A 15427-nucleotide genomic window follows, 5' to 3' on the forward strand; every position below is an offset into this window, starting at 1 on the left:
ACCCTGGCATTTATGGAAAATTGATTTTTGACAAGTGTGACAAGAAAATTCAGTGGGATACAGTAGACTTTTCAACATACGGCTCTGGCACAACTGGATCACCCCATGCAAAACATGAAATTGGATCCCTCCCTCACACTATCTATACAAATTAACTCAAATTAAAGCTAAGACTTAAAAAGAAAACAGAGGCATCATTGATGGGAACTTCAATTTGGCAATGGTTTCTTAGATATGACACCAAAAGGAAGAAGAGATTAGTCTGACCTCATCCAAACTGAAAACTTTTGTGCTTCCAAAGATGTTGTCAGGAATATGAAAGACAATTCACAGAATGGAAGAAAATATTGCAAAACATACACTCATATCTGGAATATATCAAGAACTCTTACAACTTAATAACAAAGAGATAAGACAATTTAAAGCATAGATGGAACACTTGACTAGGAAAATGAATAGACATATTTTTATATCTCCTCCAAAGAAGATCTAGGAAGGGCCAGTAAGCCCACAAAAAGACACTCAACATGATTATTCATTAGAGAAATGCTAGTCAAAGCCAAAGTGGAATGCCCCTTCATACCCACAAAGATGACTACAGTCAAAGAGAAGGGCCATAACCAGTGTTGGCAAAGAGGAAGAAAAGTCAGAACTCTTCACATTCTCATGCAAAAGTAAAATGGTGGCAACCACTTTAAAAAACAATTTGGGGGGTCTCCAGGAAGCTCAACACACAATTACCATCTGACCCAGAAGTTTCCCTCATAGGCATTTACTCAAGATAAGGGAAAACAACATTCTCACACACACGCACATTGGTCCAAAAGTATTCAGAGCACCTAAGTTATAACAGCCCCCACATGGGAGTAACCCACATGTGACCAGCTGATGGACGGGCCCATAAAATGTGCTGTGTCTGTACATGGTGGAATATTAATCACCTCTGAAAAGTGCCAATACAGGCCACATGTGGACGAACCTCAAAAATGTGCTCAGCAAGAGCAACCTTTTTGAAAAGCCCCATCGTATGTGGCTCTGTACCTGAAAGTTCCAGAATGGGCAGTCGATGGAGAGACATCATACCTAGGTGGGGGTGGGGTGAATGGGCAGCGCAGCTAAGAGACACGGGGTTCCTTTTTTGGATAATGACAGTTTTTTGGAATTAGCGATGATGGTGCAGGATTTTGAGCCATAGGCCCCAAACCGCTGAACTGAACACTTACCAAATTAAGCCAGAATTGTTTCCCTGCTGTGTTCAGAGGTGGCCAGCCTGATGGTGCCAGGGACATCTCCTCGGGCAGATCTCTTGTTTCTCTGCGTGTGTGACTCATGGTTTTTCTTACTGTTTTATTTTTCTGCAAGAGCTGGTGCTTCCAGGGGACCCCAGCGGTTCAGCACTAACCCCTGGCTCTGCCCTGGTGAAGGCACGGGGGTGCCTGGGGGCTGCAGACTGTCCGTTTATCTAAAGCTGCAACCTGCAGGGCCTCCGAGATTTGTCCCACCCAGGGGACATTATCCAGGGTCCTCTCAGTTGTGAGGTTGGCCGGGAGCGCGTCTAAGGAGTGCTTTCAGCCATGAGGTCAGGGGCGCTGGGGCCCAGAGCTCTGGCTGACTCGGTGGCACCTTTTCCATTTGCACACCTGTTTCTGAACTCCCTGTGATGCAACAGGAGCCTCCTGCCCACCACGTTGTACTTGTGCGTGCACATACTCACGCTCACACTCACACTCACGCGGCAGGAGCATCCCGCAGGGTCGATGCGTTTGGGGAGAAGAGGCCCGGAGGCACGACATGGTCAGTGTGTGCCCAGTGGCCTTGTGGTGCTGCCGTGACCTGCACTTGGCGTCAACACCTGGCTGGGAGTCCCTGTGCCCACCACAGGACTGCTGGGGTGCTCCCGGAGCAAATGCAGCCATGGTGGGGACTGTGGCCTGTGGGGCTCTCTGCTTGCCAGCCAGGGATGCCCGGATCAGAGCCGCCGAGAGCAAGGAGGCAGCGCCCCAGGGAGCAAGGAGGCAGCGCCCTCGGGGGGTCTCTCTGACCAGGGCACAACCTTCCAGGGAACCTGGCGTCGTGAGGCTCAGGGCATCAGAACCCACGGGCCACGTCCCCATCCTCAGGAAGGTTCTGGATGCGAGGAGGCGTGTGTGGCTGACGGCACATCAGCGCCCTGTGGGTACACGCCCGCCCCTCTGGGCCTCGTCCTGGAGAGGAGAGTATTTTCACTGTTTCTTGTCTTTGTAGTAAAGCCCGGAGACTGCGTGCCACGGGGCCCGGAGGCTGCCTGGGGCGCAGCGGTTCTGACCCCCCGCGGCCCGCAGAGCATCTCCCGCAGCTTCAGACCCGCCCACAGCGCCAGGTGGGCCGGCAGGCGCCAAGGCCTGGACCCTCCTCCGGGACGTGCCGCTGTTCCGATGGGCAGAGGGTCTGAGCACTGGGCCCCGTCTCCATGCCTGAGAAATAAAGCCTGTCCGGTCCTTTGGGCTCCTGGGTCGGGAGGGCCGGGCGGGGGCTCTGAGGGCCGTGAGGAGGGAGGCTGCCTTTTACGACAATCCTGGTCTCCAAGCGCTTCTCCTTTTAGTGCTTAACTGCAATGAAACGCCACTAAGTGCAAGATGCAGAGCCCTTGATTTTGTCCGTGGGGGCCCTGGGGTGCCCTGCGCTGCCTGCGGGACTGCTGTGGCCATTGCCAGATTCTGCTGCTTCACCTGCTTGTAGGAGGCGCACTCAATAAACTTTGTTTTCATACATTGCGTGGGCCTCAGTCTCCCCCCCAAAGCAGTGGCTGCGTCTGGCTTTGCAGATGGGAGCCCCCTGTGGGCACGATGCCGCCTGGGGTGGGGGAGCAGGGAGGGGTCGGGGTCATGGGGAACACTCTGGAGAATCCAGGGGGTTCTAGGTTGCTGTTGGAAGGGACCCTCGGGCCTGTGTCCTCCCATGGGCGTGGGGCTGTGTGGTCTCCACCCAAAATCACCCAGCCCCGGGGCCCCCACCTGCGCCTTGAGGGAGAGCTCCTGGTGATGGGGCTCTGAGCGGACTGGCCCCCTCCCCGGGAGGCTCCTGCTCCCCACGTGCCCCTGCTTGGGGGCTGCCGGGCAGGAGCGGAGCCCTGCGGAGGAGCACGCACGCAGCCCTTTCTCGGGATGTCCCGGCCGTGGGCCCGGCTACGCTCTGCCCCTAGAGGAAAAGCAGCGTGAGCACCTGGAGTCGTAGTTAAATTAATTCCCAGCAGGTGCCAGGATGTGGGTACCTTCTCGTCTGGAGCCCCAGGTCCTGGACGGGACGGCCCGAGGGTTTCAGGAGCTGTCTGAAAGGGCGGGCCTGGAGAGGGTGTGGGTACTGGGCTTCAGTCCCGACCCTGGGGGAGCCCGGCTGCTGCGTCCACTCACGGCCACAGTGGGAAGGGCGGGCAGGGCCGAGCCCCGGGGCCATGTGGAGCTGGGACTGTCCACCGCAGGGTGTGGGTGGAGGGGCACAGGCGTTCACTGCAAACCCGCCAGCTTTCCTGTCTTGGAACTACCAGACGAAGAATTAGGGGACAAAACCTGGTAAAATTTTAGAGCTGAATGGACGCTCGGTGTTGTGTTGTGGGTGGCGCAAGTGGACAGTGCAGCCCAGCCCAGCACAGCCGAGGTTGCCCGCGAGGTTGCCCCCCACCTCGGGCTAACGTGGTGCCGGCCCCACCGCCAGGCACGAGCAGTGACACCCCCTGAAAATCTGAAAAGTGCGCGGAAGCTTCATTTCGTGACGTACGTACCGATGGTGCATGAGGAAAAAAGGTCCCCAAGGTGGGGGCACAGGCCTAGAAGGTTCTCTGCTGCAGAGGCACTGACGTGCTGCTGGACGTCCAGTGAGAAATCTGTGGCCCTTCCCAGCAGATGCGACCACGAGAGCCGCTCCCCCCTCTCTCCGGGACGAGTCCTGGGAGGCTCACCGGCTGTCAGACGGCGTGGTCTGGGGGACAGGGTGAGTGGGAGGAGGTGGAAGCCCCTTCCTGTTGCCTTTTACTTCATGCCGAGGCCACATGGTCAGTCCCCCATCCCCAGGGCACAGCTCGGCCCGAGGCCCCCTCCCTGCTCTAGGCTGCTGGGGGCCCGACGCACCTGGCATGGGGGTAGGGGGTGCGAGGAGCAAGCCCCGGGCATCTGCCAGCAAAGGGGGGCTCGGGGTTTTAGTCCCGGCTCCCCCACCGGCCCAGCCCGCCCCAGTCCTTCCCCGGTGCTGCCCTCTGGCCAGCCCAGGGCGACAGAGGCCAGCGGGCAGCCGTCTCCCCAGGAGCACGGGGCCGGCCCCAGCAGCCGGGGCCCCCAGGGAGTGCAGGCTGGCGCCGGCTCCTGGGCTTGGCAGAGAGCAAGACCCGCTGTGTCTGGGGCGGGGGCACCGGGCCTCATGGACACACAAGCACAGCGTCCCCCGAATGCAGCCGAAACCTTTTATTGGCACCGTCCCCCACCCCAGCAGCCGCGGGCGGCTCTCCCAGGCGCAGGGCGGCGGGGCCGGGCCTCCTGCTGGCTCAGCCGGGTGGCGGGACGCGGAACGCAAGGACTTGCAGTAGCTGCCTCTGAGCGCGATGCTCCTCCCGCGGGGTGCTGGGCAGCCCGGGCAGGGCGTCTTCCTGGCTCCCCCCGACTGTGTGCTCCGTCGTGGGGGAAACGGCTGTCCCTAAAGAGAGGGGCCGCCCTGGGGGGTGGCGCGGGCCCGGGCTCAGACCTCCTTCCGCAGCATGACCTTGATGTTGCTGCAGACCTGGCCCAGGGCGGCGAAGAGCGGGTTGCAGAAGGTGCGGATGCAGAGCGAGTAGATGTGGCTGATGCACTGGATCTCGATCAGGTAGCTCTTGATGCAGGGCACCACCGCCCAGATGTGGCAGAAGGAGATGCAGGCGAACAGGAAGCCCCAGAGCAGGGCGAGCGGCACGCCCAGCAGCGTGGACAGCAGGCGGTAGCACCAGTACTTGGACACGGTGAAGGTGGTGTAGCTCACCTTCCACACCCCGTCGAAGCTGTAGGTGCCCTTCGGCTCCGCGATCACGTCCTCGAAGTCCACCTGCAGCGGCGGGAGGGCGGCCAGCGGTCAGTCCCCCATCCCCTGGCTTCCGCGAGCAGCACCCGATCCCCCAGGACCAGCTCCCTCCCGGTGGCCACTCCTGGAGCTCTTGCGGGAAGTGGGGGGGACTGGCTGGATTTTTGATAAGTCTCCAGGTGCCTCACTCCTGGCCCAGGGGCAGTAGGGTTGGGGTCACCCCCTCATCTCACGGCTGGTAGCCATGCGGGGGAGTTGAATGACTCCCTTAAGCCAGTGGTAAGTTACGGGGCAGGACTGGATCCACGGCGGCTCTCAGATTCCTATTATTTTGTGTCCCCTGGGGCCTGGGCAGTCCTGGTCATCCCAAACAGGTATGCGGGTGCCTACAGGTGGGGTGGTGAGTGGACAAAGGGTCCTGCCTTCCCAGAGCTGTGTCACCAAGTACGCAGCAGTGACAAGTGCTTGGGGAAAGACAGGGCTGCGTGCACCTGTGGGGGACAGTTGTCTCAGCTCGGGGGGTGGCAAGGAAGGCTTCCTGGAGTAGGAGACAGACTGGAAGGTAGGGGAGCCAGAAGGGGACAGAGATGATGGCTGAGGGAGCTGTTACTGCTTGGAGCAGGCGGGGAGCCCATGAGCCCGCAGAGAGGGACTTGTGCTCTTGGCCTGAGGCGGCAGGGCAGGGCAGGGGAGGGCGGGCAGGCCGGCAGACAGCCCTGGTGGACAGTGGCTGACCTTGGCTTCTGCGCAGGGAGCATCTCAGGTGGGGCCTGGCTATGAGCAGCTTCGGGTGCTGCAGTGGGAGTGTTGGGGGATGGGAAAGAGGGTGCATATGGGGAGTTAGAAGCCCCAGCAGGAGTCCTGGCAGGACTTGATGTTGCCTGTCTTGGGGTGATGGCATGAGAGAATGAGGAACATGGATACTGATGGCTGTTTCAGATCCCAATGGCTGCTGCCCTCCCCACCGGTCGGATGCCCTGGCCAGTGCCTCACATAGCCAGGCTGGCCTCTGGAGTGTGGCGCAGCCCCAGGAATTCTCCTGCAGAGGGAGGCCTTTGGGTGGAGACCTGCCTCCCTGCATGGTCCCCGCAGGCTCTGCCTCCTTCCTGCCCGCTCCTTTGGCCCCTCCTGCCTTTTTTGGACCCCCCAAACCAAGAGTCACCCCTTTGCCTCCTCACTTTCCAGGGGGCAGACAGGCCAAGAGGAGGGAGGCAGGGCCTGGACTGAACCTGGGTGTCCTGACTGCCAGGCCAGGTCAGAGCTGGGGGGACGCTGGCCAACAGGGGTGATGACCCTCCAGGGCCTGGCCCATGCCCACCGGTGAGATGTGCCTCCAGGAGGCCCCGCCCCGCCCAGGGAGGCAGCGACCTCCAGCCCCACCACAGCCCAGCCTGTGTGCCCTTCCTTCTGGCCTGTCCCTCCGTCCAGCACCGATGGCTATGTCTGACCTCTGCGAGGAGGCAGAGTGGGAGGAGCCCCTGCAGGAGCGGCCCCACTGGGGTTTGAGCCCAGCTCTGCCGCTACTGCCTCCGGGGTCTTTAGCGCCGGCTTGGCCCCCTGTGCCGCGCCCCCAGGTTCATCACAGCGTGTCGGGCGTGAGAGAAACGAAGGCATGTAAACGCTAGGAGGGTGTTCTCGCCCCGCACGCCTGATTAATAACCACTGGCCACTGGGGGTGACGGAGCACTCCCAGCTGGAAGCTGAAGTCCCAAAGGTGGGCTTGCACCCGGCGCGGTGGCTCATCTGCTGAGTGGCTTTGGCAGTAACTCAGACTCTTGGGGCTTTTGTTCCTCGTCTGTAATGTGCATTTGCCAGTCTTACAACCTTGGCACAAGGAAGTCATTTTTCTACCATTCATCTGTCCATGGACCCTGATCCAGCCATCCATCCGTCAGTCTGTCCAGACAGCCAAACATCCACCCATTGATTCATGTGTCCATCCATTCATAGCCACCCTCATCCACCAACCATCCATCCATCCACCACCTAGTTATCTAGGCACCCACCCATCTGTCCCCCATGCATCATCCCCATGCATCCATCATCTACCCGTCCATCCATCCGTCCATCCATCCGTCCCTCCATCCCATCAAACGCCCACCCGCCCACTGACACCTGCATTCTTCCATGCATGTCAGCCACCATCCATCCATTTATCTGCCCATGCAAACAGGTAATCAGGGCCTCCCCTGGTGGCGCAGCAGTTGAATGCTGGGCTGCGAACCTGCCCGCAGCCTCTGCAGCGCCGGTTCAATCCCCGGCCACAGGCGAGGGTCCCACATGGCGCGAAGACCTCTCCTGCTGCCTGCTGCTCCCCTCAGCAGTGTATTTCATCAGTCTGTCTGCTCTGCTCCCTGCTCTGGCTCTGGTGAATTCTTTCACCCTCCCATGCTTCTGACTATACCCAGTGCTTGTATGTACGTATATATGTATGTATGTATGTATGAATAAATAAATAAATCTTTAAAAAAAAAAAAACAGGCAATCACCAGCACCCACTCTGTGCTAGGCACCACCTCCAGTCAGCATTTAGCACAATTCCTTGCACCTGCTATGTGCTCAGTACATAGAACTTCAGTCTCTCTGAAGTTCCTACGAACTATATTCCAGAAAATCTGTCGACACCCAGATCCCAGGCAGGACACATGTCAGGCTACCCGGTCGCACAGCCCGCAGCCCCAGGATGGAAGGGGTCCTTCCCCTCATTTTCTGCTTACAGTAACAACCCTACCCTCAAGAAGCTCTGCTGTGTCTTATAATTTGCATTTTTCTCGGAAGCCTTTGGTGACATAGGAATTATTTCCAGTAATCGCCCCCAGACACCATGTGCGGCGCCACACTGGGCTTTCTGGGAACCAGGACGGTGCTCCGGGCTCGGAGGGCTGTGCTGCACACAGGGGGCCGCCGCCTGCCCGCCCCGGGGGAGCCTGGGTGGAGAGGCCGAGTGGGGGAGGCGCCTGCTCGGGCCGGAGCCGGTGCCGGTGCCAGTGTCTCAGGAGCCAGGTGACTCCACTCCTTAATCCACTTCCAGAAGCAGAGGGGAGGTGGATTTTCTCGTGAGGGTGGCGAGGCAGCGGCTGGACCATGGGCTGGCCGAGGGCCTGGGAGGGGGCAGCGGGCTGCTGCCTGGGGCGGTGTCCCCTCTCCGGCCCGTTTATTTTTGGAACAGCAGAGAAGGAGTAGATGAATTGGAATGCTCAGCCCCCGCTCCGAGGGCGGGGAAGGCGCAGGGCCTGGTGTCCTGAGGAGGGATGCGGGGGAGGCCAGTCGCCGCCCCCTACCAAAAATACGTCCCCCAGATTCCTGGTGACTCAGTCCTGGGGCATCTGGGGCTCTGGACAGCTCGTCCAGGGCATCTGTGGGTGGGGAAACAGCTCGAGGCAGGGCCGGAGACAGCTGGCTCCAGGCTCCACTTGGCCTCTGAGCTGCTGTTACTGCGTGGCTTAGGGCACCGTGATTTCCTCGCTGGGCCCCTGGGTTTTGTTTTAATTCTAGACCCAGAGGATTGGGCCAAGACCCCTAGTGACATGGAGAGAGTTTGGAGCCAGAAAACTTAAGGGGTGACTTAATTTTACGGGGTCGCTGTAGGGTAAGGTGAAAAAGCATCAGGCTTTTCTGCCCTCCCGCCATGAGGGTGGATGATGGACCTGCGGCCCTGAAAGCACGCCTGGTGGCGGCACCTGGAGTGGGGTGTGGGCATGCGCAAGTGGGTGCACCTGCGCTGAGACTGGGCCTGTAGGGGCAGGTCACGGGGACGCCAGCAGAGCAGCAGAGAGCATCAAACGACAGAGCGAAAGCCAGACCAGGAGAGCAAGAGCAAGATTTCCCGAGAGAACGTGGGAGAGCCCAGAGAGAGGCGAGGAGCCGGGTACCTGGTAAATGCCAGGAAAAGTCTACAAAAGCCATGGAGGGCTCCAGGACTCTCCCCTTCACCTGCCCGCTCGGATCATAGAGATCGGGCCCGGTGCCCATCCTGCCACACAGGCGCCTTTTCCTGGCTAGTTACCTGGCAATTTCAAACAAGGTCCCCAGGCCTGCGCCCTCCCCAGGTAAGCACAGAAGTTTGGGGAAGCATTTGGAAACGTTCGCGGGAACTGGACAGGGTCACTGTATCGCCACTACATCGGAGGGTAACGCAAGTGGGAGGTGGTCTCGCAGAGGCCGGCTCTCCATTTCCTCTCTCCTGGCGCGTTTAAGCCCTGCGGGAGTGTTGGTGCAGCACCAGCCGGGCTGGCCCTTCACCCAGGTAACTTGCGAGGCGCCGGCCTGGGAGGCAGACGCTAAAATGCAGAGCAGCTGCGAAGGGCCGGCTCCCTGCCTCGGTGAACGTGGCAGCAGCAGGAACAGGAGTCCCTGGCGTCGGGCGCCCACGTCACCATCGCCCATGGGCATTGGCCTCTGGTCCTGGTTTCTGCCTAACCCTCCTCCGCCCCACGGGACAAGCAGAGCGCCCCGCGATCCTTGTCCTGACGTCAGAACCTGACATCAGGTGCCCGCAGCGGCTGAAGCAGGAGTGCGGTGCAGGGAGGAGGGCTTCGGGGCTGCTGGACCTGGGGTGCAGAGCACCTGAGGGGAGACCTGGGGCACCAGGGCTGGGCCTATAGGGACTTGGGTTCATGTAAAGGGTCTGGGAAGGGACTGAGATGACAGGGCTCCTGGGGAGAGGAGCCCCATTAGAGGACCCCAGTAGGGGCCCGCAGCCCTGGACAGTGCCCCCTGGCTGTGTGCGCCCAGCCCCTCTGCTGCCCTCCAGTGCTGTTCTGGCCAAGCTAGAGGAATGCAGAGCAGTAGAAGAGCCGCACTGAGGCCTAGGCAAGGCTGTGCATCAGATTTTGGGGGGCAGAGTCAGTTTATTTCCCAGTATGAGTCTCTCTCCAGCTCTGTTCTGGCCTGGCTCTTCTCAGCGAGCCCAGCTGCCTGGCATGCCTCGTTTGATCCACCTGAATACACAGGAGGGTTGCTGGGCCAGTTCCAGAACTAGGCTGTGGGAAGGCATGGCAACGTTGACTTTGGGGCCTGAGCCAACATATTGGCAGCTCTTTTTTATATCCTGCTCTGGAGACGAATGGAGTGGCCCCCAGAATACCGGAAGAGGGAGCCCCCCAACTGAGCCCCCCTCCATGGCACTACCTAGCACTCCAGTCCAGGTGACTCCACCCTGCTGCTGCTGGGAGACCCCCTGACACGAGCAGCACTACCCAACAGAACCCCATCACCCCACAGAACAGTGACATCAAGTGCCTGTTGCTTTCAGCCCTCAGCTGACCCTCACAGAGCAATGGTGAATGAGACGGTGTGTCCTTAGGGGGCGGGCGCTGATTCCGGAGCCCGGGCTGATCTTCTCTAGCACAAGGGGGAAATGTTTGCCTTTGAAAGTGCAGAATATTCAGCAGCCCTGCGGCGAAGGATTTCTGGTGCGTCTGCCTGCTAAGCTCCCCCAGCAGTGGGCCATGTTTTCGAAAACTCTAGACTAGTTGATCCCCGGACGGCCCCACAGGACTAAGTCTACAAGCCTTGGGGCGGGCTCCCCCTCTAACCCATCTTACAGGTATTTGACAGGAGGCCCAACCTTTCCAAAAGGAAGGAGCTGCCACTGGGGAGCTGGCAGGGAGGGCGACCCTCTGCCCTCCCGTTGGACTGTCCTCTCCTCCAGGCACGTGCTGTGAGCCCTTAGTAGTGTCTGCCCTGGACACAGGTGGGAGGGTCACACCTGGCCCTCACGGTCGCTGCTCCGCCGTCTGATGTCCTTCCCCGCCCTGCGGACCTTGCTGCTCTGTTTCCTCCCCTCGGGGAGCCTCACACCCCCTCCACATTTGCAGCTGCCACCTCCTTGCGAAGCGACATTTCCCAGGGGAAAGTGATGATTTCTTTGTCCTTCATCTGGTTGTAATTTCTGGCTTTAGCCCCTTCTACATACATTTTTACAGGAGAAAGAGCCAGGTCAGTCCACTGTCCTTCGGGGGGTGGCCGTCTGGTCCAACCCGGGGAGCAGAGTTTGTAAGACAGGTGGCCGGGGAGCTTCTGGGGGTTCATGAGCCTGAGCTGCAGGCAAAGTGCTGTGTCCTTCTGAAGGAGGAGGGTGTTTGCGGAAGGTGGATGCTGGCAGGGGGAGGGGCTGGCACCCTTCACCCGACCCCCTGCCAGAGGACCGAGGGGCGCAGGCGGGAAGCTGGAAGCTGTGGTATCTACCAGCATAGGCACAGCGAGGGCTGCTGGGGACAGCCCTGGGAGGCCTGTGGGTGAGGATGGGTCCTCAGGTACCCTCGGGACAACTGGGAGGCCCGGGGCCCCTAGACCTGCACAAGGCTTGTGGGCAGCGGGGGGCTGCCTGGGTCACCACCTTCTCCCCCGACACAGCCAGCACCAGGCACGGTCTGGCACCCAGTCGGGATGCCTAGAGGCAGTGTTGGGGATCAGTCTGCCCAAGGCCTGGCCCTGAACCCCACAGACATGGATGACACCTGCTGGACTGTCCAGGGCCCGCTCCCCGCACTGTCCAGCCTGGGCTCAAGGGCGCTGCTGGGCCCCCCGCAGGAAGCTTTGACCCTGGAAAACCAAGAGGGGCCACAGCCCCGGCTGCCTCTGCCTCCGACTTCTCGTCATGGCTTCTCTGTGAACCTCAGAAGCTCTGGTGGAGAAGACGGGCTCCTTCTTCACCAGCCTCTCCCCACACCAGGGACTCCCAGCCCAGGGAGGGAAAGGGATTTGCCCAGAGTCCCACAGCAAGTCAGCAGCAGCGTCAGAGTTGGGGCCAGAGCCTGGGTCTCCGGGGCACCCCAGCATCTGTGCCCGCCTGCCGTGCCCTCTGCCGGCTTCTCCCTCCTCCCTCCCTGCCTCTTCTCCCCCGCACCCCCTGCGGGTAGGAGGAGCCAGGTGACCCCACCTGCTCACACAGACTGTCCCCTCCTCCCCTCCCAGCCCAGCACCGGCCTGCCCAGCCGGCCTGTGCCAGTCACCCGGCCCTGTCGGGTGCTCCCTCGTCCAAATCTCAAAGCCTTTTCATTTCTTATTCATTAAAAGTGAGTGGAAGAAGTCAAGTAATTCCCTCAACCAGGAGCAGTCGGATATATCTATGCCAAATAGTCATTTCCTCTCCACAAAGTGGTTTTTGGGGCCTTCTCCTTAGCCTTCAAGTCTGCGTCTCTGGGGCTCAGGGCCTCTGGGAGGCTGCTCTCAGCCCAGGGGTGGGGGGACCCCAGGGGGAGGGAGGAGCCCCAGCAGCTGCCCGTGGCGCTGTCCTTCCTTGGGGATGGTCTGGCCCTGGAACGTGGGGCCAGCTCACTCCTGGCCCAGCAGGACCTGGAACCTTCTTTGCACTTGTCACCTTTTTAAAAAACTGCATGCTCATGCTCCTCCCTTGGGGTCTTGTCTCCCTCCCCAGCAGCCTACAGTGGACACCCAGGGGGTGCCCTGGGGTATAAAGCTGGCCCAGGGCTGACTCTCTTCCTGTGGGTGCCTCTAGCTCCCGCTCAGCTCACACTTGCCCTGCTCTCTGCCCACCAGGCCCAGCGCAGGCCCCTGGTAATCGCCTGGGGTGTTTCTGTTGTGCAGCGGCTCTGAGGTCAGTTTACCCAGAGGGGGAAATGCTCTGAGCCTGGTTTTACAGGGAAGCAGGCTCAGAAAAACTGGGTGCCTCGGCCAGTGTATTTGGGTGGAAAGGCAGGATTTGAGACCAGATTTGTCGGCCAAGCCTGGGACTCTTCCCTCTAGGGGAAGGCCCAAGCCATGCAGACACTATTCCACCCCTAAACAATACCTTTAGTGTGTAAAATTCCTCTCTAGGCACCCCTGTTGCAGCACCTGTCACACTGTGCTGTTATGACCCTCATCCCACCCTTCATGGTGTCTAGAAATACTAGCTTAGTGGGGAGATCTGGTGGGGAGAGATGCCCTGCGTGTAGTGGGTGCTCCTGATTGCCTGAAGAAGTCAGGAAAGGCTTCCTGGAGGAGGCGGTATTTGAGTAGGGTCTTGAAGGGGAGTGGCCATTGGCCACAAGAGAGGAGGCAGAGGCCCCTGGGGTAGCCCCGGGTGTGCTGGTTGGTGTGACCGGCTCCAGGCGTGGGGGCTGGAGACTGGGTGTGAACTAGGAGAAGTAGCAGGTGCGGCAGATTGTGGTGTGTTTTGAAAGCCAGAGCGTCAGCCGTGACCCAGGGTGGGAGGGAGCGCGGGAGGGAGACGCCCCACTGAGGTGGTGGTGCCAGGCCTGGCCGGCTTTAGAAGCAGCCCTTGGCCTTGACATGCGGCCCCGTGCAAGTGAAGAATTCTAACTGGGCTTAATTTTTATAAAAGTGTAAAAACAATACTTGACCCTGCCATTGGAGGACTTTAGAAACTGTTTGGAGCCATTTCGGGCAATGAGGCGATGTCGTTCTGTGCACTTGATGAAATCGGAGCACAGCCAAGGCTTTCTGATGAAAATCCGGATCCAGACAGGCTGCACCCGCCTCTCCTCTACCTGCCGGGCGTGCAGGGGAGGGGGACGGCTCACTGGTCTCCGGTCCCCGCTGTCCACGGTTACGAGGGATACGGCACCGTTGGGGATCCCGTGGGTTAAATCTCAGGAGAGTTCACAGCACCTGTTTCTCTTTCTTCCTTAAAATCAGGGCTGCCGGACAGCAGTCACACAGGGCACTGCCGTGGGTGGTGGCTTTCCCTGTTGGGGACTGACCTGGGTTCTGATGCACTTGGGGGGCCTGAGGCCCCCAGGTTTTGTCCTGTTAACAGCTCTTCCAGTCCCCCTGATGCTGGTGCTGGGCCCCCTGCTCCAGGAATTCTGCTCCAGAAAGCTCCCTGTGGGGCCCGAGTGGAGGCTGAGTGTGTGGGTCTGGAGGCCTGACTCAGGCAGAGACCATGGGGGGGGCCCTCGCCTGGGCATTCACTTTCAGGGGCCCAGAGGCCCTTGGGAAACCCCTGGCCTGGCCACCAGAGCTGGGGTCAAGGGGAGCGCAGGTGTATGCTCTGGACAGGCCTCCACACCTTGGGGTCCAGTCCCCAGGCAGTGCTGGGAAGTGAGTGTCCCTGCAAGGGGCCAGGCCTGCTGGCGGCTGCCCTCCGGGATTAACCCTGCACCCACAGGCAGATGCAGAAACGCCTCCTGGCACTGAAAAGAGCCCAACTTGGCCACTGGTTCTTTTCAGCCCAGGCCCAGTTCCAGGAGCCCCGGGGAGGGGCGGCAGAGTAGAGAGGAGGCCTTTCCTTGGTCACCTGCCTCCCCACCGCGCCGGCACCTGGCTGTGCGCACAGCTGTCTCGCTTGGGGCTTGTGCAAGCAGGTCTGGTTGATTTGGAGAAGACAAAGAGAGAAGGTCTCTGGACGGGGGAGCTGACCATATGGCGAGCAGAGCCCTCCCCAGTTAGCCCCCAGATGCTCTGCAACCCGACCCCCAGCAGACCCAGCCTACCTTCACGATGTCCTCGTTAATGTTCTTGGGGTCTCGGTTCACCAGGTCGATCTCCTTGCAGTGAATGTCCTTGACGATCTGGGCCTCCAGGTCTGTGTGGTCTTCGTTCATCATCGTGGCGGGGGTCCCGGGGTGGCAGCGCTGAGCTGCTGGGCAGGAGGGGCTGAAAAGACTGGGGCTAGGGACACCAATTCAGTGTCCCCAGACTTGTGCCCCCACTGGCTAAATAGGCCCCACCCTGCATGCCGGCCGACAGCTGTCCCACATAACTTCAGCCGGCCTCTGGCCCAGCGCTCGGTGGCAGGCCTCCAAGCTAAAATTAAGACTGTCGCTCGCCGGGCAGGCCCAGCACGCCTTAAAGGGGGCGCCTGGCATCCCCTGCGTGCCCAGGGTGGCTCAGCCGTGGGGCCTCGGGGGTAGGGGGCCAGGGCAGCCGTCTTCCCTCCTCTCACAGCTGTGTGAGTGTGGGCTCACCTCGCCTCTCCTGGCCACCATGTCCCCACTTGAAAAATGAGGCAGTAGTCGAGGCTCTCCTTACCCCTGGGGAGAGCAGAGAGGCCCAGGCGTGAGTCGGGCTTGGGAACTTGAGCCCTTTGGGAACCTTTGGGTTCCTAGGAGTAGTTAGGCCCTGGCCCTGCTCCCGGCCTGGAGCGGGGCAGAGGACCTCCCATGTCTGGGGGTTTCCCCTGGGAAAAGAGAGGAGAGTCGATGGACTGTGGTCTATGGAGGGGCTGGCAGCAACACGGGAAGGAGACCACCAGGCAGTCTGCCCACCCACCTCTGCCTTCTGATGCATGAGTCTGTGGGGACAGACTGAGCCGGAAAATAATTATAACAAAATGTGTCAAGGGTTACAGGTCAGAGGTATTTTCCAAACATTTGCCCTTGGAATACATACAAGGCAGTGACTTATTCTAAGGGCATCAGGGAAGACTTCCTGGAGGAGGTGGCTTTAGAGTTAGGTGTTGAAGGACAAGCAGGAGTTTGTCACATGGAACATTTTG

General features: G+C 60.0%; 1 protein-coding gene across 1 annotated transcript; it reads right to left on the minus strand.

Annotated features, from left to right (window-relative positions):
- Window positions 1–4650: 4650 nt before the first annotated feature.
- Window positions 4651–14713, minus strand: CAV3 (caveolin 3). Its single transcript, XM_084247025.1, has 2 exons — window positions 14424–14713; window positions 4651–5046 (listed from the first exon to the last, which is right to left on the minus strand). The coding sequence occupies exons 1-2, from the start codon at window positions 14535–14537 to the stop codon at window positions 4705–4707; spliced, it is 456 nt and encodes a 151-aa protein (XP_084103151.1). The 5' UTR covers window positions 14538–14713; the 3' UTR covers window positions 4651–4704.
- Between the last annotated feature and the right edge of the window lie 714 nt (window positions 14714–15427).

This window comes from Talpa europaea (genome assembly GCF_964194135.1).
Source record: "Talpa europaea genome assembly, chromosome: 11".
Lineage (NCBI taxonomy): Eukaryota > Metazoa > Chordata > Mammalia > Eulipotyphla > Talpidae > Talpa > Talpa europaea.

What these genes read in the sequence shown, in the direction of transcription:
- CAV3 (XM_084247025.1), bottom strand. Translation starts at nt 14,537, where the DNA reads ATGATGAACGAAGACCACACAGACCTGGAGGCCCAGATCGTCAAGGAC. An exon ending in TTAACGAGGACATCGTGAAG is followed by an intron (nt 5,047 to 14,423) that starts GTAGGCTGGGTC and finishes CCGCCGCTGCAG; the next exon opens with GTGGACTTCGAGGACGTGAT.